Source organism: Trametes versicolor, assembly GCF_000271585.1.
Source record: "Trametes versicolor FP-101664 SS1 unplaced genomic scaffold TRAVEscaffold_13, whole genome shotgun sequence".
In the NCBI taxonomy this organism is placed as follows: domain Eukaryota; kingdom Fungi; phylum Basidiomycota; class Agaricomycetes; order Polyporales; family Polyporaceae; genus Trametes; species Trametes versicolor.
This window is the reverse complement of record NW_007360333.1, coordinates 1164622-1188252: the sequence shown is the minus strand read 5'-3', so window position 1 is coordinate 1188252 and position 23631 is coordinate 1164622. Positions and strand designations below refer to the sequence as shown.

The 23631-nt window shown below is 57.1% G+C and overlaps 7 protein-coding genes across 7 annotated transcripts; 6 read left to right on the top strand and 1 right to left on the bottom strand.

The window, feature by feature from the left end:
* The first annotated feature begins 1466 nt into the window (after positions 1–1466).
* On the top strand, positions 1467–2901 carry TRAVEDRAFT_31886 (uncharacterized protein). Its single transcript, XM_008045856.1, has 6 exons — positions 1467–1597; positions 1666–2139; positions 2195–2290; positions 2354–2466; positions 2534–2637; positions 2706–2901. Exons 1-6 carry the CDS (start codon positions 1519–1521, stop codon positions 2719–2721), a joined length of 882 nt encoding a protein of 293 aa, XP_008044047.1. The 5' UTR covers positions 1467–1518; the 3' UTR covers positions 2722–2901.
* Positions 2902–3373: 472 nt separating this feature from the next.
* On the top strand, positions 3374–5512 carry TRAVEDRAFT_134467 (alcohol oxidase; the record flags this gene model as incomplete). The annotated part of the gene is made up of 7 exons (XM_008046200.1): positions 3374–3449; positions 3518–3919; positions 3979–4030; positions 4091–4465; positions 4520–4598; positions 4663–4911; positions 4973–5512. The coding sequence occupies 7 exons, from the start codon at positions 3374–3376 to the stop codon at positions 5510–5512; spliced, it is 1773 nt and encodes a 590-aa protein (XP_008044391.1).
* A 178-nt stretch (positions 5513–5690) lies between these two features.
* On the bottom strand, positions 5691–8964 carry TRAVEDRAFT_24237 (CBF-domain-containing protein; the record flags this gene model as incomplete). The annotated part of the gene is made up of 7 exons (XM_008045799.1): positions 5691–6167; positions 6220–6849; positions 6902–7045; positions 7099–7489; positions 7540–8189; positions 8252–8486; positions 8549–8964. 7 exons carry the CDS (start codon positions 8962–8964, stop codon positions 5691–5693), a joined length of 2943 nt encoding a protein of 980 aa, XP_008043990.1.
* Positions 8965–10528: 1564 nt separating this feature from the next.
* On the top strand, positions 10529–12432 carry TRAVEDRAFT_155608 (mitochondrial ornithine carbamoyltransferase). Its single transcript, XM_008046199.1, has 5 exons — positions 10529–10983; positions 11035–11456; positions 11933–12086; positions 12145–12218; positions 12290–12432. The coding sequence occupies exons 1-5, from the start codon at positions 10582–10584 to the stop codon at positions 12354–12356; spliced, it is 1119 nt and encodes a 372-aa protein (XP_008044390.1). The 5' UTR covers positions 10529–10581; the 3' UTR covers positions 12357–12432.
* Positions 12433–12681: 249 nt separating this feature from the next.
* On the top strand, positions 12682–16269 carry TRAVEDRAFT_155607 (glycogen synthase). The gene is made up of 8 exons (XM_008046198.1): positions 12682–13160; positions 13825–14304; positions 14354–14420; positions 14471–14666; positions 14716–15055; positions 15107–15559; positions 15620–15699; positions 15757–16269. Exons 1-8 carry the CDS (start codon positions 12717–12719, stop codon positions 15938–15940), a joined length of 2244 nt encoding a protein of 747 aa, XP_008044389.1. The 5' UTR covers positions 12682–12716; the 3' UTR covers positions 15941–16269.
* A 2910-nt stretch (positions 16270–19179) lies between these two features.
* On the top strand, positions 19180–19780 carry TRAVEDRAFT_134726 (uncharacterized protein; the record flags this gene model as incomplete). Its single annotated transcript, XM_008046197.1, has 3 exons — positions 19180–19254; positions 19311–19532; positions 19589–19780. Coding segments are annotated over 3 exons (489 nt in total), but the record flags the coding sequence as incomplete, so codon positions are not given.
* Positions 19781–20554: 774 nt separating this feature from the next.
* TRAVEDRAFT_135389 (uncharacterized protein) lies at positions 20555–21988 on the top strand (the record flags this gene model as incomplete). Its single annotated transcript, XM_008046196.1, is given in 7 exon segments — positions 20555–20614; positions 20666–20794; positions 20850–21063; positions 21117–21205; positions 21281–21353; positions 21368–21531; positions 21617–21988. The coding sequence occupies 7 exon segments, from the start codon at positions 20555–20557 to the stop codon at positions 21986–21988; spliced, it is 1101 nt and encodes a 366-aa protein (XP_008044387.1).
* Between the last annotated feature and the right edge of the window lie 1643 nt (positions 21989–23631).

Below are 23631 nucleotides of genomic sequence, written 5' to 3'. Positions count from 1 at the left end.
TCCCCATCCGAGACGTGTAACACGAGCGGGCCTCGGTCTCGAGCGCATTGAATCTGTCCAAGACTCCGCCGAGTGGTCGCATCCGCCGGTCGTGCAAATGCATCACCTGTCAGGAGCGCGTGTGCCGATTCGGCGATAGTCGCTGAAGAACCCCGTCGCTTGCCGCCGCTGGGCGGTTCCTCCCACCGGCCGCTGAGGATCTCCGAGATGATGCGTTCGTACCTGGACAGCACGTAAGGCTTCGAGTTCTTGCTGGTTCGGTGTGTACGTGAGCAGCTTTCATTTTGGATGTCACTTGGCACGAATGCTAGCCGGGCTTGCCCCTGGAGAGACTTCCGGCGAACACATGCTGGTGAGAGTCGGAGAGCTTCATGTCGAATCGTTGCGCCGCTCGACCGGGGTGCCCCCACGCTCGTTCAAGGTCGCCGCTAGAAGCAATGGACTTGCTGCCGTCTGTCATGCTCGTACGTTCGACCCGGCTTGTTCGACAGTCATGTCCGACTGATATGATTGTTCTTAGTGTTGCTCATGCCGAGTCGCGTTCGCGCCGTGATGAAAGGCCTCCGCGGGACACTTCTGCAAGTCCGCCGTGCCGCTGGGTGTGCCTGGGGTGTGCCTCGCATTGTGTCCCCGCCCTTCGTTGGCCACACGTCCGCGCGGCACTCCGTGCTGGGCTGTGTGTCTCTGCCGGCTAGACCGTCTAGCGAGGCTGCGTGCGGCATTCGAGAGGCCTTCTGCCATAGGAATGTGCGCCATGCTCATTGGCCCCTGGGACCAATGCCCATTCTCTCCTGAGCCTGGTCTAGTTCTTCATCGCAGGTGACCGTGGCCTGCATCTACGCATACATTGCTGATCGCCTTAGACACAGCCTGGAGTTGGCGGCGAGCCCGGTGCCTGTCGCACAACACCTTCCCATCCTGGAGGCCCCGACCACGAACGTCTTCTCGATTTCCAGAGTCACGGCATTGTCGGACATCAGCGATCGTAAGCCTAATTTCCGGCCCATCGTAGGGTGCACCCCGGTCGCACACCCGCCCCGTAACCTACAATCCCTCCTCTCTTCCGGGTCGAGCCCACCCTAACGCCCCGGGTGCCCCTGGCTCAGTAGGCGCGTCCCCGCATCCGGCGGCAGCACGCTGACGTTCCTCGGAACGCGGCCGCAGCGCCATACATCCTCCCGGTGCCTTACGGCTGCACTCGTCCTCAATGAGCGCGCTGGCGAGCCATTGCTGGTCCGACGGGATCTCAGGGCCCAGATGCGGCAGTGGGCGTGCCCGGTTGGGGACGCCTGGACAGGGGAGGTGTTCGACGTGTGCGATGCGACCAATCCGCGCGTCGCGCGTGCTGACATTCAGTGTGTTGTGCAATTTACACAAGCGAGCGAACCACACAGGCGAAACGTGTCGCGTCTCGTCTCAGGCTCGCTGGTATAAAGCAGAGGGTGTCCTTGGGAGGAGGGCCCCAAGGCACAACCACTCACAGCTGTCTCCTACTAGCGCAGGGACAAGATACGAAACATGAAGTCTGCGTCGACCTTCGTCTTCTTCCTTGCGGCCGCACTGAGCGTGTCTGCGCTCAACACACCCCATATCCGAGGTATGCCTTCTGTCTCCCTTGAGCCATTGCTACTGTTCGAGCTCGTTTGACCCCCGATCCCCCCATAGTCCGGCAAGAGAGCAGTAGCACCGAGGGCCCTGTGTGCAACGGCGCGGCGGTCGTGGAGACGTCCACCCTGGTTGCAGGCAACGCGACGCTCGAGCTCACGAAGTTCTCGTGCGCGCCTACTCTCGCGCCCCTCGTCCAGGCGAACGGCGGAGGGCTGCTTGGGCTGCTCGGCGGCCTCCTCTCGTGGTACTTCCCTTTCCCGCCGCTCTTCCCCTTCCCGCCGAAGCCGAAGCCCAAGTCCACGACGGTCACGAAGGTGTCGACCGCGACGGCCACCGCGACAGTGACAAAGGTGTCGACGGCCACTGCGACGGCCACGACGACCGAGACGGACACGGAGACGGACACTGCGACGGTGACGAGCGCGACCACGGTCATCGAGAGCGTTACGGACTCGGCCACTCTGACCGTCACCGCCACTGTCACTGCTGCGACCCCGAGCTCGACGTTCACAAACGTCTGCGGCGAGATCTGTGAGGCCTCAGCGCACTGCAGACATCACTTGTGTCTGATCTATCTGTCGCGCAGGCACTACCGTCTGTGGGCAGTCTGGCCGCCTCCCGCCCATCAGTGAGGACTGCCAACAGTTGGTGAACTCCATCACGATCCTCAATGGACAGATTGGTACGTCCCGCACCGCCTTGCGCCCTCAACGACCAGTGGGTCTGACCGCCGTTGCGCACGCAGAGCCGACGTTCGACGTCGAGCCGGACCACGCGCAAACGATCACCTTCGGCACCTGTCGGTTCTTCTTCCAGAACGTCGGGCCGACGCCGCTTGAGTACTGCTGGCTCAGCCTCGTACGTCTGTTCCCTTTCGCATCTGATCAGGGCTGCTGTATGCTGAGCGGTGTTGGCGGGTTTGCAGGCTCAGGTGGCGTCTGCGGCGGGCAATGCGTGCTTCCCGCCCGTGCAGCCGATGTCGTCCGAGGGACTGTGCATCGATAGCGCGGACATGGAGTGGCAGGTTGGGTGAGTGTTGTTCTCGTGGGGGTTCTTGGCTTCGGGGGTAGCGCTGACATATCTCTTACGCCTTCCAGCGCGGCTCACTCGTGAAGAAGACACCGGTAAGGAGAGCTTGCGAAAGGCCGACGTGCGATTGGGGATCGCGGGGTGGCAAAGTATGGGTCTATCGATATGGTCTAATAGCTGGGAATTCGTCTGGGCTTCTGAGTGTGATTTTATGGTGGTCTGGAAGTGGGAGGAAGACATACCATGCGTGTCCGTTACCTACGCGCACAGCGAGGGCGTGAACAAAGGCGCGAACATGGGTATTTCCGCGTCGAAGGTGTCGCTAGAGGTTCGTTATCAGAATGCGCCTTCGCGCGCGCCCCTTCCGCACGCTTGAAGGCTGATTCTCTGAATTCTGTTGCTTCCGACATTGGGGCGCGCTCCCACCCCGGCGTGCCCTCTTCAATGTTGCGGGCGTCGCGCGCGTTCCGCAGGCTCTGTGCACTGCCTGATACGTGTCGCGAAGCGTTCTGTCCGCGGTGGAGGGCTGGCGCTGCGCGCGCGGACTTGCAACAATGCGAAGTTCGCGGTGATGGAATCGCGGGAGCTCCTATAAAAGCTGATCATCTGTGCGCAGGAACGCCGAACAGACACCGGCATCTTTCACTGCGCTGCCAGCTGTCTCAAAATCACCACCGTCTCGCGCGGGAACACTCACTGACGATTTCAATTCAGGCATCAGCAGGCGTCTCACACGATGTGGCCGTTCTCGACGCCGTACCCGGAGTTCCGCGTGGACGAGCTATTTGAAGAATACGACTACGTCGTCGTCGGTGCGCCCCTATCTCTTTCTCCCCGTACTGCGAATATCAAACTGACGCGGCTCGACGTTACTTTGCAGGCGGAGGCACCGCAGGATGCGTGCTCGCGAACCGGCTCAGTGCACAGCCCAACCTGCGCGTCCTCGTCGTTGAGCGTGGGCCCGTGGCGGACACCTGGGCGTCGCGCGTGCCGCTGTTCTCGTCAGACTTTGCGTCGGACGGGACGCGCACGATCCGCCGCGACATGGTCCCGCAGCAGCACCTCCTCCCGAAGGGCACGCGCCAGATGCAGGCGTTCTCGGGGAGCGTGTTGGGGGGCACGAGCCGCATCAACCAGATGCTGTACACGCGCGGGCTGCCGGCAGAGTATGATGAGTGGAGGGAGGCGGGGATGGAGGGGTGGGGGTGGAAGGATGTGCGGGGGTGCTTCTTGAAATCGGAGAAGGCGGATGTGGACGTGGAGGGCGTGCATAATACGAGTGGTAAGCCCATGAAAGAGGGATTCGGGATAATCATTGCTGATGACTTTCGTTACTGTTAGGTCTATGGAGGAACAGGACGCATGCGGACTTCTACTTCCGGGGCTTTGGAGAGTACGTCTCGCAAGGTTCTCATTCTCTCACAGTGCAACACTGACCTGCGTTGCCCTACAGAGCAGTTCGGGCGGCGGAGTCAATCGGGCTGCCCTACATCCCCGATGTCAACTCCTCGACGCACCCGCCCTTCGGCTGTGCGCGCCTGCACTTCACCATCGACGAGAACGCACACCGCCACTCGACATACCATGCGTTCCTGCCGAAAGACCTCGCCCTTTGGCGTGCCAGCGTGGGGCGTCTCCACGTATGCACGGGCACGATCGTCGAGCGGCTGGTCACGGAGCGCATGGAGGGCGGGGAGCTCATGGTCACGGGCGTGGTGCTTGGTCCTACATATGAAGGGAAGGGTGTCAAGACGAGGACGATCAAAGTGAGGAGGGAGGTTGTGTTGAGTGCTGGGCCGTTCGGGTCGCCCCAGATTCTCATGCTGAGGTAGGTGGCGGATTTTTGTGTTCTGAAACCGCTGGGGCGCTCATGACTGTACAGTGGTATAGGACCGGCCGAACACCTAAAGGAGGTCGGTATTACGGTGGTCAAAGACCTGCCTGCGGTGGGCGCGAATCTGGTGAGTTTCCCTAAATCAATTGAAGGCACAGGGACTCAACCCAGACGTGTTTCGTGGCGAGCAGCAGGACCACTTTGCCGTGACCACCGGGTTTAACATCAGCATGTGGGACTCCCTGCTCTCGCTTGAAAAGCGGCCGTGGCGGTTCTTCATCGAGCTCGTGCGCTACCTCATATGGGGCACCGGGCTGCTGCTGGTGCCTGTCCTCCAGCTCGCAATCTTCGCCCACTCGAAGCTCCTCGACGAGCGCGGGCTGCCCACAAAAACAGAGAAGGCGTTTGACCAGAAGCTGCCAGACATCGAGATCATGCCGGTGCGTCCTTGCGCCGATTTGCACTGTGTGCCCCACTCACGGCTTCCTGGCGCGTGCATAGATGGCCTACGACAGCAGCGACTCCCAGCTGGGCCAGTACATCCCCCGGACCGCCGGTCAGTACAGCTTCCTCAACGTGCTGCTCGCGCCCGCGAGCCGCGGCACCGTGCGCCTCTCGTCGCCGGACCCGCGCGCGCCGCTCCTCATCGACCCTGCGTACCTCTCGAACCCGGCGGACTTGCTTCCGCTGCGCGCGGCCGTGCGGCTCTCGCTGCGCCTGCGCGACCGCATGCGCCTGCAGGGGTACGCGATGAAGGACGCGACCGTGCCGAAGAGCGAGGCGGACGAGGATCTGGACGAGTGGATCCGGTCGTGCAACAGGACGACGTATCATTATACGTCGACGTGTCGTATGGGGAAGCTGGAGGATGGGGAGTGGGAGGGCGGCGCGGTCGTGGACGCGAAATTGAGGGTGTATGGGGTCAAGGGCTTGAGGATCGCAGACTCGTCTGTGTTCCCGAGGGTGCCGAGGACGCATACGCAGGCGCCGTCTGCGGCGGTGGGGGAGAAGTGTGCAGAAATGATTCTGAGCGGTGTTTGAGGTTATTGCTGTCTGGCTTGACTTGTAAAATTTTCTTGTATATGGCTTTCGGAATCGAACTCGACGTCCAGCAATAGTACTGTCCCATTGCGACATGAACATAGACAAATAGCAGATACAAGCAGAGCGATGAGATACGGTGCTACGTGCATGACGGAGCCAAAATAAATCGCCGAGACTAGATGTTGTCTTCTGGGCCGTCCTCGATCATCTTGGCGTAATCCTCGTAGCTCGCGAACGTCGGGAGTGCCCGCAGCTTCTTCCGCTGAGCTCTCCTCCCGCCGTCGTCGCGTTTCCGCTTGCCGTTGGGTTGCTCTGCTGTTGCTGAGATTCCGCCCCACTCCTCACCCTCGCCTGCATCCTCGCCGTCAGGACCATCAAACTCGATGAGACCCATGGGCACCTCGGTGTCGAGCGGGAGCAGGTCTTCCGCGTCGGAGTCTTCGACGAGTGAGAGGGCGTCGTCGTCCGCTTCGTCTGCCTCCTCGTCACTCTCGGCTTCAGCGGCGTCATCGTCATCGTCATCGGCCTCGACCTCCTCGTCCGACTCGACGTCGAGGTCGGACGGAACCTCGTCGCTCTCATCATCGTCCTCGTCGCTGTCCTGCATAAGGTCGTCGTCCTCGAGGTCGGCGGGCATCGTTGCTTTCATCGCCTGCAAACCGCGTTAGAAACACGCCAATATACACGGAAAGGTGGTCGCGTACCTTCCAAATTTCCGCCTCTTCCGCGTCGCTGTTTTCCTCCTCGTCTTCGTCATCGTCGGCTGGTGCGGGCTTCTGGCCCTTAGTCGGCAAGTCGAACCCGCCGTCCTCGCTCTCATCGCCGCTCACGGCCTCTTCCTCTGCGTCCTCGGACGCGCTCGCCTCCTCCCCATCCTCCGACGCGCTAACCAGCTCCTCAGCCTCAGCCTCATCATCCTCGGGCGCATCCGCGTCCTCGTCCGACTCGTCCGCATGGCCCTTGCGCCGCCCGACCTTCTTCGCCTTCTCGCGCTCCTTCTCGGCCTTGCGCGTAAAGTACGCGTGGAAGAACCGCTGGTCGACCGGCACATCCTCCTCCTTGCGGCTCCAAAAGCGCTGGTCGTTGACGGGCACGCCGGGCCCCGCGCCCTCGCCCTTCACGAGCGTGACGCCGTGCGCGCTGTCGGTCGCCCCGGGCTGCATCGCGCTCGAGCCCTTGGGCTTGGGCTTCTTCGCGTTCTTGTAGATGAAGCGGTCGAGGAAGTGCGAGAGCGTGTTTTGGGAGAGGTCGGGCGAGCCGGTGATGGGGGTGGAGGAGAGCAGCTGGCGGGCGTGCAGGGAGATCGCGGGGTGGTAGTGGTGGAGGAGCGGGATCTGAGAAGATTGGTTAGGGTGGGCGGGGTAGGGGAACGATGGTGAGACGTACGAGCTCGTAGATGGGTGTCGCGAACGCGTGGGCGTATTGGGGGTCGCGTTTTCGAGGGTCGTATGACGACGCGTCGGCGACAGGGGCCGTTTTAGACTTTGACGCGTTGAGCAATTGCTTCAGACTGGGAGTCGTGCTGAAGAGCTGATACGTGCTGGTTAGGATGCGCGTGGTAATCATAGTATCGCTGAACCTACCTCGCCAAGAAGGTACAAACCACCAGCAATGAACTCGACCGCTCCGCCGGCGCCCACACCGCTCGCGAGCACCTGTACGAACCGACGCACGAAGGCAGCTACACGCTGTGCGTCGTGGTCCGCCTTCATCGCCTTAAATAGCAGATTGAGATACATCGCCTGCTTATTTGACGTACTCAAACGCGGGTCCGTGAGCGACGCATATAGCGTGCGACAGAATCGATCCCGGAGCGTTGTCGTGAAAGCCGACGGAGACGACGTGGACGGCTGCTTCGTGGTGGGGGAGGAGAGCGTGGTCGATATTTGCAGGATGAGGGTGAGGGCTTGGAGCGAGATGTTGAAAGTCGAGGTGTGCGTGATGCGAAAGAGCGTGTCGATGTGCTTTTGGAACCTGCAACCGATGTTAACACGGCGAGAAACAGTGTGAAAGGTCAGGCGTACACTGCAGAGCTGTCGTCGCTCAGGTGCATTTGCGCGAAGGGCAGCGCACGGTTCACGCCCGTCAGAATCGCGCCGATGAGGCGGGACGAGGTGTCCTCGACCTCGGCGAACCCAGCTGCGCCCTTCGTCTCCTTGACCTTTGGTTTCTTCTTCTCCCGGGGTGGGCCTCTGTCCTTGCCTTTTCCTCGACCAGACTTGTCCTCTTTCGCGTCTACCACCTCGCCCTCGGGCTCCGCATCGTCATCGTCGCCCTTCGACCCGAGGATCTCCTCGAACATCTCAAAGTACGAGTCGACGAGCATGCGCGCGACAGCGCGGTCCACCGTGGACGGTGTGAGCACCACTTGATTCAGCGTCACGGAGGCGTAATACCACGCGTGCGAGTTCCATCGAGACTGCGGGTCCGCTTTCGCCGCTGCGTCTTTCTTGCCTTTGGACTTGGGCTTGGACGAAGAGGAGTCCGCGTCGCCGAACCGGATGTGGGTGCCCGCGGGGTTCGCGGGCGCGGCCTGCGCCGCGGTGGAGGAGGGGAGGCGGAAGATGAGTGCGCGCACTTCGCGCACAATGACGCCCTTCATCGCAGGGTGCGCCTGGAGGATCTGCAGAAGGTGGTAGGACACGCGCGAGCATACTGACTTTTCTGTGTCTCCCTATGAAGCATCGCGTCAATGGCTGCGCATACATGTATGTGTGACGGGGTGCGGGTACGTACGAGCTTGTTCACGAGGAGGCGCAGCAAATTCTGCTCCTGTTCGGGCTGCGCGCGGAGGAACGTGGCGAGGAAGGCGAGCGTTTGCGTGCGGACGTAGGTGAGGGGGTCGAGGGAGAACGTCTCGAGGATTTGCAGGATGGAAAAGAAGAACTTCTTGAGCCAGTCCTCGAAGTGCCAGATGAGCAGGTGCGCGTCGTCCACGTCCGGATGTAGGAGAGGCTGGTCTCGGAAGTATCTGGCGGAGTATTCAGCACATGTGTAGCCGGGCCAGGCGCACACTTGAGAAGCGCGACATACTTGAGCTTCCTTCCCGGTCCTCCACCGCCGACCCACCAATCCACTACGCAGCGCACGGCCTTGAGCCCCTCGTCTCTGCCGCCCTTTGCGCGCCCGCGTTGGGCCATCGCGCGCAGGCTGTCGAGCGCCGCGGTGTTGTGTATTGGGCTCGCTTGCACGAGGAGCGTGAGCGCACTGAGCCTGTCGGAGAGCGTACCGGTCGCGAGCACGGTCTTGATGAAATGCGCGTCGGATGCGGACTGCACAGCGGAAGACTCCTGGTAACGCTTAGAGTCTTCGTGTAGGAGCGTCTCAGCGCGCGAGGCGAGGGATGCGAGCTGGGTAGGGGTGGGGGTGGGCAAGTCCGCCTTGGGCTGGATGGGAGGCACCGCGGTGTACCAAGTCGGGGCGGGCGGGACCGTGAATTGGGGAGCCATCGTGGCCGAGTGCGACGCCGAGTATAAGGTCGACGTTGAGCACGGTGTCGAGGACGAGGATGAGGATGAGCTCAGTACCCGCCAAAAATCTGGCCGACAACTTTCGATCACGGGCGCCTGTTTAAATCGCCCGATTGGGTAGGCAGGATTGGTAGACGCCCATTGGCACACTGCTGCGCCGCTGAACTTGTCCGCGCTCTGTGCACTGTGGACGACCCCCCTGGATTGGAGGAGCGTTGAGGCTGCCGGCGCGGGTGTGATACTGGGTAGAGGGGAGTCTTGGCCTCGGCGTCCAACTCGGTTTTCCATTTGTTTTATCCTCGCTGTTCATACGTCGCTACTTCTTTGGCTCCACAGATATCCGACCCGGCGGACGACAACGAAGACGACGGTGGCAAGCTCGATATTACCCCCTCCCAGGACAGAATAGGAACCGGCGTGGGCGAGTTTAAAGTTGACTAGGGCTTGGATGACCCGAGGATGTCAGCTTCCCCGGCATATGCCACGGAAGTATCTCGGTTTCTCTCCGTGTGGTCTCTTGCGTGTCTGTCCCTCTACCTTCTAGGTCTTCGACACGCTGAAACGTTGGCTATGCTCAACACATCGGTGGTACGTGATCGTTGTCTTTGCTCCTTCTCTCAGAAGCGCTTGCTAATATCTGTGCTTCACAGGGACACGGTGTGACGACTTGCGAGGAACGAGGATGTGTAAGTGCGGTGGCCTCTGCTGGGGCCTGCGTAGAAGAGAGATGACGCCCTCTTTCTTGTGCAGTAACCTTTGGGCGTCGTGGTCCTTCGGAGCGGGGGAGGAAGCCTTCGGGCGTCCTTCCTCGCACGAGTCCGAGAAGTAAGCATCATTTTTCTCTCGATTTTTCAGGAGCTAGCGCTGATGCGTTCTGCGTATGTACCTTTTAGCATCGGGCGTCCGGAGAGAGAGCACGTCTCGCGGTTCCGTTCTATTTCGCCGTCATCGACGGTCGTATTGCTTTTATCATCGACTACTCGTGAGAACTGCATTTTAGCTTTATTACTCTTCGTGATACTCGCTCGTGTGCTCGCTGTACTGGTCGTTTCTTTCCGACTCGTATGCTTTGCGGTGCGCCGGCTGCTGGCGAGAGTGCACGGCGAGGTGAGCGGCAAGGAGGTCAAGGCCTGACCTTCTTGTCCCTCTGGTCATCGTGCGCTCCCTATATCTGCCATTGGCATATAGAAATTGAAGTCAATATAAATATAAGACATCTATTTGTTAGAATCTGGGTACTTCGTACATATGTCCGCGGTCACGCCGTCGAGAATGGGCGCCTATTTGCGGCATAGATACAGACGATGCATGCGCTGGGAAACGGGGGTCATCTCTGGTGGAAGTACATGGATAATAAGTATATCTGATAAAGTAACCCCTCTGTGAAACCCGCGTGTTTGTTGGAGGTTTGTACATGTACAAAAGCGGACGCATCTAGACGCCGGAAGGTTGGTAGAAAACTGAAAGAACGCATCGAGCGCCTACTTGCTTTCGTGCACTGACTCTGCGTGCTGCTCCCTTGCGCCTGACTCGTGCTGAGTCCCTCTGCTCTTCCAAAATCCTCCTGGTTCTCCTCTCTACCTACACTTTCCCACCATGGCGCTCGCGACAAAAGCCGTGCCGCACCTGATGACGCTGGCCGACCTCTCCCCCGGCCAGATCCAGCGCATCCTCATGCACTCGTACCACCTCAAGCGCACCGCGCAGCCGTGGCTCGCGCCCGTGCAGACCAAGAGCGGAAACCAGGTGAAGCTCAAGCTGCGCATGCCCTCGCAGTCGCTCTTCAGCAAGACCGTCGCGCTGCTCTTCTCGAAGCGGAGCACGCGCACGCGCGTGAGCGCGGAGACGGCGGCGTCGCTCCTCGGCGGGCAGGCGCTGTTCTTGGGCAAGGAGGATATCCAGATTGGCGTGAACGAGAGCGTGCGCGACTCGGCGCGGGTTATTGGCGGCCTGTGTGAGGGGATCTTTGCGCGGGTGGGGGACCACTCCGAGATTGAGGTGCGTCCGAACGTTCTTAAGTCGTACGCGACATACTGACGAGATGGACAGGAACTGGCGCGGTACTCGCCGGTGCCGGTGCTGAACGCGCTGTCGTCGCTGTGGCACCCGACACAGGTCCTCGCGGACCTGCTCACGCTGCAGGAGCACGCGCACCTGTTCGACCCCGCCGCGCCCGCGCCGCCAAGTGCGGACGACCTCCTCACGTCGCAGCGGTACCGGCGGCTTGTGGACGTGCGCCCGCTGACGGTCGCGTACCTCGGCGACTCGGCGAACGTGCTGCACGACATGCTCGTCACGTACCCGCGGCTGGGGCACCAGCTGCGCGTCGCGAGCCCGGAGAACGCGAAGTACCGCGCGCCAAAGGCGGTGTGGGACCGGGTGGTCGAGCTCGGGTGTGACAAGAACATCCACTGGACGGCGGACCCGCGTGATGCGGTTAAGGGCGCGGATTTGGTTGTTACTGACACTTGGTGAGTCTCTCGTGCGTGGTCTAGAGGCTCTGAGTACGAGTTGGAGTATGCGGCACTTGGCCTCGCCCGCATATACACACTCCGTCGCGCTGAAGGAGTGCAGGCCTGCGATATATCGCGCGCAGGATGTCTGGCCCTCGTATGCATGTCATCGTGTTCCGCGGAACCGGTAGGGTGCTGGTCCGGTTGATCACCAAGCGGTGGCCAATCTGACATGCACCACGCGTTTTGCCAGGCATGTCTATTCCGGCAATCTCGGACTCTCGTGTAGGGACGGAGAGCGCCCTTTCCGTTCGTGCTAGTCGTTCGGGAAACATACTGGCAGTACATGTTCCACTGAACGACGGTGGCCATCGACGCGCTGGCAACTTCAAGGGTGTTTCGATAGCTGCGAAAGATGTTCCGTCGATGTGTCCGCAGTGCCGATCCTCGCTGCTACCGCTTTCAAACACATACGTGATGCTGACTATATACAGGATCTCCATGGGTCAGGAAGCAGAGAAGGCGCAGCGGCTGAAGGACTTCGAGGGCTACCAAGTGACCGAAAAATTGTGCCGGGAGGGCGGGGCGAACCCCGATTGGAAGTTCATGCACTGTCTGCCGCGGAAGCAGGACGAGGTGGACGACGAGGTTCGTCCGCTGGTTGATGGCGAGTGAATAGAGATAGGCTGATGCGCGCGTGGCACAGGTGTTCTACGGTCCGCGGTCGCTGGCGTACCAGGTGTCGGACAACCGGAAGTGGACGATCATGGCGATGTTCGAGTACGTTCTCGCACACTTTCTCATGATTCGCCGATGTAGCCAGTGCTGATCGCGGCTCTTGCCTTGCTTAGCCTTCTGTTTGGAAAGTGGTCGCTGCTCGAGCGGACAAAGGACACGGCGGAAGGACCGTCGGCGTGAGGGCCGCAGGCGGGAGGAGGAGGGCCGAGACACGTTGGGCATGCGTACCTAGAGCTGTACCTAGAGTCCGGAGTAATACGGCGGGACGATCAGCCTCGCCCGGCAGATCGTCGAGCCCGACCTGGGTATGTTTCCGCGATATGTTCTAGGAGAGATGCCGTAAAAGGGAAAGATTGGCCCACGTGCCGCAGAATGACGTCTGCGAGTGCGGGGTAGGCCCGTCCGTCTTCTCCCCGTCCCTCGCTCGACTCTTGGCCTCGTCCACTGCGCTCCATACGCCCCGCCTCTTACATACCCCCGCCCCGCATCGACCTTCCCCACACCCACCCCCCTCCTCACCCTCTCGACGCGTCTTGCACCATGTCAGAAGTCAAGCGCGACGTCCGCAACCCCCTCCTCTTCGAGTGCGCCTGGGAGGTCGCAAACAAGGTCGGCGGCATCTACACCGTCATCAAGACGAAAGTACCCGTCACCGTCTCCGAGTATGGCGACCGCTACACCCTCATCGGCCCCCTCTCCTACAAGACCGCCCCCATGGAGGTCGAGGCCCAGGAGCCCAAGGATCCCTACCTCGCCGCGACCCTCGATAGCATGCGCGCCGCCGGGGTCAAGATCCTCTACGGACGCTGGCTTATTGAGGGCGCGCCAAACGTGCTGCTCTTCGATACCGGCAGCCAGTACTCGCGCCTCGACGAGTGGAAGGGCGATCTCTGGAATCTCGCGGGCATTCCCACCCCACCCAACGACCACGAAACCAACGAGACGATTGTCTTTGGCTACATCGTAGCGTGGTTCCTCGGCGATGTACGTCCTTTTCTCTTTTCTTGTGCTCCCTTGCTTTTCGCGCGACACGAACGTTCGTGCCTGCGGCCATTACGCGTCGCTCGCTTCCGACCGCTCCCAGTCGCGGGATGTCCGTTCCATCGCTATTTCAACTTGCGAAGGAGATCCGACCATGGATGCGCGTCTCCCTTTCCCGGAGCGCAGCCTACCACAGACGCGGCGCTGTTCCCCGACAGGCGCGACGCCTAACGTTATAGGAGAAGCAGATTGCTCCCGCAAGCTTGGTGGGAGCGCGCCCTTCCACGAACGCGCGCTGCGACGCGACTATGACACACCATTACGCGCAAGACCCGAGCGGAGAGCCTCCGCGCTCGCACGACGGAACCCGTGCTCCCTCATTCGTTGAGTTCCTTCCGAACCACCCCCCCCGTCGCAGCGCGGGGTCTCTCTGTTTGGCAACGGCGAACACTTCAATCAGGAGGCGCACGTCAGCCCCGCTACTTTCTAGAATCATCACCGTGCGAGGCGTCGATGTGAGATATGCCGTATCAGGCACTTCGCGCTGCGGGACGCTCTTCGAGAGTTTAGCACTCCACTCGCCGCCTGCTTCGCATTTTACACTCACTTACGCTTCTGTGGCACCCTTGATTTAATCGCTCGTTTATCTGACGCCATATCTTCACAGTATGTTGCCCGGCGACAGGACAAGGCCATCATTGCGCACTTCCACGAATGGCAAGCTGGTCTCGCGATCCCCCTGTGCCGCAAGCGCCATATCGACGTTACTACTGTCTTCACCACCCACGCGACCCTGCTCGGACGTTACCTCTGCGCGGGCTCCGTCGATTTCTACAATAACCTGCAGTACTTCGATGTCGACCACGAGGCGGGCAAGCGCGGTATCTACCACCGGTACTGCATCGAACGCTCTTCGGCCCACTGTGCGGACGTGTTCACGACGGTTTCGCACATCACCGCGTACGAGAGCGAGCACTTACTCAAGCGCAAACCCGATGGCGTCCTCCCCAACGGTCTCAACGTCGTCAAGTTCCAGGCTATGCACGAGTTCCAGAACTTGCACTCGACCGCGAAGGCGAAGATCAACGACTTCGTGCGTGGCCATTTCTACGGCCATTACGACTTTGACCTCGACAACACCCTCTACGTGCGTCTTCAGCCTCCCGGCTCGCGAAAATTGACTGACTTTCCGGCAGATGTTCACCGCTGGCCGCTACGAGTACCGGAACAAGGGAGTGGACATGTTCATCGAGTCCTTGGCGCGTACGTGCTCTCCCTGTTTCCGTACTGCATGTATACTGATATTCGCTCAGGTCTCAACTTCCGCCTCAAGAAGTCGGGCTCTAAAGTCACCGTCATCGCGTTCATCATTATGCCCGCCACAACCCATTCGTATACCGTCGACGCGCTCAAGGGCCAGGCTGTAACAAAGCAGCTGCACGACACCGTGACCGAAATCCAGAACCGCATAGGTGCTCGCCTATTCGAGCACGCTATGAGCTCCAATGGGTGCGTTTGTCTCGGTGCTGTTAACGCTCTGTCGGCTTACGTCTTGCAGTGAACATGGAACGCTGCCGACACCCGACGACCTGCTATCGGACGAAGACAAGGTTCTTCTGAAGCGCCGCATCTTCGCACTCAAGCGCAACGCGCTTCCTCCCATCACGACGCACAACATGGCGGACGACGCGAACGACCCGATCTTGAACCAGATCCGCCGCGTCCAGCTCTTCAACTCGTCCTCGGACCGCGTGAAGATCGTCTTCCACCCCGACTTCCTGAACAGCAATAACCCGATCCTCGGCCTCGACTACGAGGAGTTCGTGCGTGGATGCCATCTCGGCGTGTTCCCCAGCTACTACGAACCCTGGGGATACACCCCAGCGGAATGCACGGTCGTACGTACACCGAGATACAGTGTCCCGGAACCGTACTGACGTCGGTTGTAGATGGGCATCCCTTCGGCGACGACCAACCTGTCCGGGTTCGGATGCTTCATGCAAGACCTGATCGAGCGCCCGCAGGACGAGGGCTGCTACATCGTCGACCGGCGCTCGCAGTCGGTCGAGGACTCCGTGAACCAGCTCACGGACCACATGTTCTCGTTCTCGCAGAAGACGCGGCGGCAGCGCATCAACCAGCGCAACCGCGTCGAGCGCCTCTCGCCGCTGCTCGACTGGAAGAACCTCGGGATCGAGTACTCGAAGGCGCGCCAGCTCGCGCTCCGGCGCGCGTACCCGGACGAGTTCTACGGCGCGGGCGGCGCGGGCGACGAGGAGGAGGAGGGCCTCGTCGACTTTGGCATGGAGCGCATGACGCTCCCGATCAGCGTCCCCGCGAGCCCGCGCTTCCGCATGTCGGGCATCGCGACCCCCGGCGACCTCGGCACGCTCACGGAGGAGGTGCGTATTCGCTCCCGCGCGCGCTGCGGGACGTATACTGATGGGGTAACGGTAACACAGATGCAGAGCCTCAACACGAGCGACTACCGCGGCATGAACTGGCCGTCGCAGCAGGACGACGACGAGGACGAGTACCCGTTGTACGTGCCGCGTCCGTTTTGCGCTTGTTTCGATTTTGACTGACGGTCGATGTGCAGCCCGCTGGTGATGAAGGTGCGGTCGCGCGCGGGCTCGGTCATGAGCGGCGCGAGCACGCCTGGGGGCGGGCGCTCGAAGAGCCTGAGCGAGGGCGACCTGCAGCGCGCGGACGAGGCGCTCAGCAACGTCACCGAGGGCCAGACGAACGGCGTCAACGGCGTCAACGGCAACAGCGCGTATTGAGGCGTGGGTCCGCGCGGCGCGGTTAGTGCTTAGACGATGCGCAGGCGCGGCGGGCGCGGGAGGTAGGAACGCGAACGCGGCGAGGGAACGGGGAAATGTATGTATATATGCGCGAGTGCCCAAGGGCGGCTCGGGGTGTTGTGGTTCGACGACGGCAGGGTGTTTGTTGTTTGTTGGAGGGCGTCAAAATGGAGCACGAGGAGGTGGGGGCGCGGGGTTCGGATGGTACGCACGCTCGGTGGTAGTGTACATACATATGTTTGTCTTTTGCCAGTCCGCACGCATGTATGCCGCTGTTGTCTGTTGTCGAATGCATACCATTTCATCTTCGGGGTAGCTGGACATCACAATATCAAAAGTTGACGGGCTCGGGGTCCTTCTCACATGCCCACCATCAGTTTTACCGAGATGTTAGTACTTTCTCCTTTCTGGGGCGATTGCAAGTGTCTGCAAGAGCCTACGTACACTTAGTGGGGAGTCCCAGAGAGAATAGGATGTGGCCAGACCTAGTGAGAGATAGCGGAACATAGTGGAATCTCTCCAGAGGTATTTGGTGCCATTTTGGACAGATTTGGTGCACCAATCTACCACCAAAACAGCGCCTTTTTGCATTCAGTTCTATCTTTTGCATTTTTTTTTGCTATCACAGACCACTTTGCCCTGGCCACCCACATTGAGCTTGATTCCATTATGGTTCCCTGTACATGTACAGCCCCCATAGGACAATATATACACCTTGTTGTTTCCACACAGCAATTGTGCTACACCACCCAACAAACTCACTCTCCCCACCCCTCCCAGGTACCCTCCTCCTCATGTGGATGGCTCCCCCCCTGCAACAAGCCTTTGGGCCCTGTCACAAATTTCGGACCCCGCTTATAAGCGGGCTCTGCTTACAAGTGAGTTATAAGGGCCTTTGTGAGGCTGAGGAAGCAGTTTACAAACCGCTGATGAGCGACATGTAAGTCCAATATAAGCGACTGATGAGCGGACACTCTGCTTATAACAGAGACACTACCTTATACTTTAGCTATATGACTAAACTAATGAGGGGTTTTGGTGTGACCGGCAGGACCAAAAGCTGCGCCGCCGCCGAAGGCGGCACAAGCACCCAGCAACTGTGACTGGTGGGTACAAAGCGGTATGGCAGGTACAAAGCAGTGTGGCGGGTACAAAGCAGTGTGGCGGGTACAAAGCAGTGTGGTGGATACAAAGCGGTGTGGCAGCCCCTGTGGGCCCTAAGAAATGTGTGACCGGCCAAGGACCACCCGACAAAGCAGCAGGGGGCCGCGGTGACCTGGGACAAGGGCCTGAAAGTGGCAGGGCAGAGGTCAATGTGACCTGTGACCTGCCGGATTGGTCATATAGCTACAGTAGTCCGCTTAACAGTGGGATTCAAAATTTGCAACACCCAACCAGGAGCAAGGCGACAACAGAGGATACTTTTGCAACTGCAGTCAGAAATGTAGTGGCATCACAACCCCAGTCAGCAAACATACATGCAATATGATGATATATCTACCACCCATTTTGTGCAGGGCCTGAGGCATTTCTCCAGCTTTGGCCAGCAACACAACAAGATCAACATGCTCTTGTTGCTCAAAACCCTCCAGTGTCAAGCAGTGCCTCTGCGAGTGCCACCCAGCCTGCCAGAGATCTGCCTGTGAAGTGTCTGCAGCTTAATCCACAGGTATGATACTTGGGTGGAGAGGGCCATGACTGGCAGGTCTGATTGATGAGGGTACATATCTTTTAGTATAATTCATATAGTTCAACTAAGAATTTAGATTGATAACACATTTAAATCTAGCCCAGAGCAAACTATAGATGCTGTTTTAATATATGTACAGTCAACACCCTTATAACCCATACCTATTAGGAACAGCCCTGAAGTATGGGTTATGGAGGGTTATGGGTTACCTAAATAAGCACCCAATGGGTGTCAGCAGTCTGAGAAATAAGTGCCTGTGGTGAAGCCAACTGAATTACAAGAAAATGTCTAGTACACACGGGGTAGAAAATCAGTAATGCAGGTGTCCTTCATACTACACTTAGTGACTTGCAAGTCCCGGCTCCAGGCCCCTGAGCCGTTAAGCCAGGCCCCCAAATAGCAAAGCCAAGCCGGGCTTTCTCGACGGCCTGCTAGGGCTTCAAGGGGCCTCAAAGCTCGGCCTGCACATTTGGGAGGCCGGGCCGAGCCGGTCAGGCTGGGGCTTTAGCCATGCTTGGACCTATAATGTAAGCGCTCATACATGGCGCCGCTCTAGCCAGGCGCTTTGTTTGTCCCACCCAGCCATGGCTATCCAAGCTGTGGCCCAGGGGCCACAATTGTCCTTGTCTTGGATGGCGGCTCTCCAATGTCGCTGCAGGTATATAAAGCCGACAAAATCTCTACAAGGAGCAATCAGTGCTCTCTTCCCAGACTCAGATTGTGAGCATGTCCACCACTGCCGCCACAATGGGCTGTCCTAGACGGGCTGCTCACCTTTCGGCAAAGATCCTCGACTCTAACAACACCACTATCCCAGAAATACTTGTGCATACCCATCCTTCTCTTGGCAGCCCTCAGGTTGATGGCACCCACCCTCCTGTTCAAGCAACAACCTCATCGGTTACTACCCGACTCGGTGGGGCTGAGATCGCGCCAGTCCTCCCCGGTTCATTGCAGGAGACCCCGGTCGATGTGGATGCGGATTGTACTGGAGGCAAACAAGCTAATGGTATGCCATTTGAGTTGTTACACGCAGTATCAATAATCTTACAATATTTCTGCAGCAGAAGAGTCCTTAGGAGCTGAGTCGACCCCAAATCAGACTCGCTCCTATAAGACAACCGTCACGGAGATTGATGATGAAGGTGATGTGGTGCTCAACTCACAGGGGCACAGTACCTCCGGCAGCGGAGATGAGTTCAGTGCAGATTCCTCCAGTGAGTCAGAGAGCGAGCCTGAGAGCAATGTTGAGACGGACAAGACGGCTGGAAAGCGCAAGAAGTGTCGTGGAAAGAAGAAGTCAAAGGCACACAAGCGACGGAAGGGCAACCTGGCCTCGGACACCGAGGTTGAGGTCATGGACATCACTCCCGAAGTGCTCACCGTCCGCAGGGACAAGAGCAAGGATGTCAATCGCTTCTTCTCACCAGCGTATACGGAAGGCGGCAAGAAAATGTGTAGCTGCCGCAAATGCAGGTGTGTTTAATTCGTTGAACTCACTCCTTCGTTGAATTCTAATTCCTTGTCTAGTACCGGTAAGCACCACAAGATGATCATCAATGAAGTGTCGACACTTCGCCGCCACCTTCAAGCATGTCACAAAGTGAGTATTCTTCCTTTTTAATAGGACAGGCAAACAGATGTACGGGTACTATATAGGGTGCATACCTCGCATGGTGCGAAGCCAACGAGTTCATCTCCATGTTGCCAAAGGACACCAAGGCTCGGAAGGAGAGGGCTGCTTTGGAAGCTACCCAGAAGTCACAAAGCCGGCTCGACGACCACTTCAAGGACGGTCCTGCGAAGAACGTAAGGGTGGTTCCCTACAGTGACGAGTTCTTTAGTGCAGCGGCGCAGGAGTGGTTGCGGCAGACAGATCAGGTGTGTCACACATATTTACTACTTCAAGCACCACTAACGTGTCTACAAACTGCCAGCCATTACAGGCCCTGCAGCACCCGAGCTTCCACGCTATGATCGATGTCGCTGCTCGTGCAACGAATGGTGTCAAGATCTACAACTTGCGGAACACCCGAAGGGCAATCATTGCAACGTTCAAGAACAATCTGACCAACCTTGGAAAGCGACTGAATGTGAGTGCGTCACAGGCTTGGATATATGTTCGCTAACCTCGCCCACCAGGGGCCCACCGTCAAGGGCGCCGTGAATCTTACCTGTGATGCCTGGCAGGCAAGCACAGCAGACGGTTACTTTGCTGTAACCGGATCTTGGATTGAAGAGAAGGAGCCGGGCTGCTGGTCGCTCGAGACAGCTCTCCTGGGGTTTGTGCGACTGAACTGTGCACACACCGGGAAGAAACTCGGCGAGGCTCTGTACAAGGTCTGTGCTCGCATCGGCATCGAGCACAAGGTCAGTAGCACTTTTCATTTTCTGCTACCAGTGCTAACTGATTTATTGCCAGGTCAGCTATGTTACATGCGACAACGCGACCAATAATGACACAATGATGGATCATTTTGGAGCTCACATCAGGAATGCGACTGGCCACGCTTACGATGGTTGAGGCCATCGTGTGCGGTGAGATATTTACTGCTTGAACGTGCTCGTATAGTCCGCTTGATCTGACTTCGCATTTGGTCTACAGGTGCCTTGCACACATTGTGAACTTGGCGACGCAAGCTCTGATCACTACATATAGCAAATCGAAGCCATATGATCCTCAAAACCCAGATGATGACCTGCTTGTCAACGTCAATGGCCGCCGTGACGTTATAGGTCTTGTCTGCTCAATTGTTGTCAAGGTACGTCTGCGCTTCTCCCATATATTGTGCCCCGTACTGATAACACCTGCATAGGCATGTTCATTGCCGACACGCAAACAGATGTTCCTCAACATACAAACACAAGCAGGAGAGCCCTCACCACGGCAGCTACTCATGGATATGCCTGTGCAATGGTCCTCAATGTACGTCATGCTGCATCGTGCAGAGGAGCTCAAGGAAGTATGTATATATCTATATATGCTGTCAGCAAATGACTGATATCTTTTACAGCATGTTGATCAGTTTGTCTCTGATATGGTGCGAGCAGAGAAGGATTGCGCAAAGCGACAGAAACTTGATGATCTCCAGCTGTCCTCGGACGAATGGGAACACGTCAAGAACTGCCTGGATCTTCTCTTAGTGCGTAAACAATATGTAATCTACACCAATACTGTTGTTGACACCTCCCATATAGCATGCTGATCACGCACAACAGGTGTTCTCTTCCGAGGAGGGACCGTCTCTTCATCTGGCACTGCCGGCACTCGAGGCGATCCAGCGTGCTTGGCTTACACGCTCTGACTGCCCAAAGTATGTGGTGTTTGCATCTGCCCTTGAGGCTGGCTGCGCGAAGATCAAGGAGTACTTCGAGAAGACGGCGGACTCCGAAGTTTACATGCTTGCGCTCCGTATGTACCATACCATTCTGTTGTCATTGCACTACTCATTTTTTGCTTTAAAGTTCTCGACCCTGCTCAGAAGTTGAGCTACATCCGCAAGTCTTGGGGGAAGGAGCTGCTTGCAGAGGCTCGTGCTCATGCTGAGGAGATTGTGAGTGCAATGCACTGCATACTTGTTATATGCCTCAATGACGTCGTCCTGATTGAACCATCTTCACACTTACAGTATAAGGCACAGTACTTGGAGATGTACGGCAGTGATGGGCAAACACCAGCGCCATCTCGACCCGCATATTCCGGTGCATTGCACAAGGTCAAGCCCCTTCTGCGCAAGCTACCCCGGTACCCGACTCCGATTCCGATGACGACGAGCCGGAGAGTGAGCCTGAGCCTGATGCTTCTGCTGTGGCGAAGCCTTGGCTCAAGGACTTCAATGGCTACCTTGACTCAACCGACGATCTGGGTAAACTCTCCATTGTGCAATGGTGGGGTGCACATATATTCTCATATTCCTTGTGACTCCTACAGTGGTATCTGCCAGTACTGACCCATGTTTGATCAGAAAAACGTGTACAAATATCCTGTATGGGCATCGCTCGCCCATGACTACCTTTCTGTGATGGCATTGTCCGTTTCCAGTGAGCGAGCTTTCTCTTCGGCTGGAATCACAATTAGCAAGCGGTGCAATTGCCTCAAGGCCGATATTGTTGAAGCGCTGCAGCGTCTGAAGAGCTGCTTCCACCACAACATCCTCTTCCGTGAGATGCCATCATCTCTCACCGAGTGCGACGATCAGATCCCAGCGGTCGCGCTCGACTTGCCGGACACCCAGTCTGCTGACACCACTGAGGAGGACCCAGGGTGGGATGTAGATGAAGAGACAGAGGTGTTTGGGATATGCGAACTCAATGATCTTGTTGTAATGTTGTTGTAGCAGGTAGAAATACAGGGAATGATAGGTTACTGACTACTGGAAAGCCCCGGCTTGACCGAGCTGGGCTTGAGCCTGATGCGTAGGGCCCGGCTCACCATATGTTGAGGCCTGAGCCTCTATAAGCCGGGCCCAAGCCAGGTCTTTCGGGCCGAGCCTGGCCGTGCAATTCACTAACTACACTGCGCATTGTGCCAACAAAGAAAATGGCATAGCCCTGGAGCACTGTGCCGCAACATTACGATTGATGAGGAACGAAGAAATCGTTTCTTATGGGGTGACCTTCATGCCAACTTGTGACACCTCAATTGATGCCCGTGGGAAAATATTTTGAAACTCCGCTAATCAGCCATTAGTGTTGAGATAGGCGCCACATACATTCTCCACTTACAAACCCAGGGTTAGGGTTCTCCTCCATTAGGAATTTTAGGGTTAGACACTAGATTGCTGCACACAGCCACTCTGACCATCTGCTAATGAGGCTCTAATGCTTCCCAATAGGTGTCTATGTAACCCTAGGTGGCACTACACACCTGCGGCTTCACGCACACTCAAATGCAGGCTATAACAAACTTGGCTAGAGAGGGCCATAACTGGCAGGTCCGATTGATGAGGGTACATATATCTTAGTATAATTCATATAGTTGGGCTAAGAATTCAGATTGATAATGCATTTAGATCTGGCCCAGAGCAAACTATGGATGCTGTGTTGATATATGTAGTAGATATGAGCCTTTAAACAATCCACATCATCCATATGCATTGATCTTGTATCAATTCCACTGCTGTCATCTGCTAAAAAATTCAGACATCCAAACTCCCATTTTTGGTTTTAAGCATTTTTTATTGCCTTCAAGGTATTCAAATATGCATTACTTGATATAGCACTTGAACTGATGCATCCTAACATGGATGCTATCAAAGGCACTGCATAAATAAACCAGGGAATTTCCTCCACTGGTATAGTATAATGATGTCACAGTATTCAAGTAGATCAATGATCCAACCTTACCTTAACTGCCCAGGGTACTCAGCTATAACAATCAGATGTGTCACTTGACAATTCTCACCAAGATACAAATATTCTCATTTTATAACATGGCTCAACCCAGACTTCATTTTATTCTCTGCAGAAGACTCTTATAGCATTTCTTGATCATCTCAGCATTAACAGGTCAGTTTATAATCGAAACAATATCAGTAACTAGAGTCACATTACTACCATGAGTGTAGTTTTATTGATTTTATATAATGGTCATGCCATTGACACATTGATTGAGGCTGATTATCTGTGATTATTAGCCCTTAAGCCTAGGCAACTTTAAGTAGGAGGTTAAGACATTCATCTTGGTAGCTAATTTTATGCCATGTAATGGATCAGACATACCTTGATCAAAGACCTTGATTGAATAGGCCTTCAATAAATGGCCTGATTGTATTATTTAGATGGAAATCATGTTATGATACATTTATTTCATTGAAGTTTTGGGAAGTAATTCTTTTATGCTCACAGTATCCCCTCTATTTGAAGGGCAACAGGGCACTATTCAGCAAGACAATGTGTTTAGGCACTTTTATGATCATTTGATGCTTCAAACATGGATTACCCCATTGAACGCACTTCATAAGCATGATTATGTGACCTC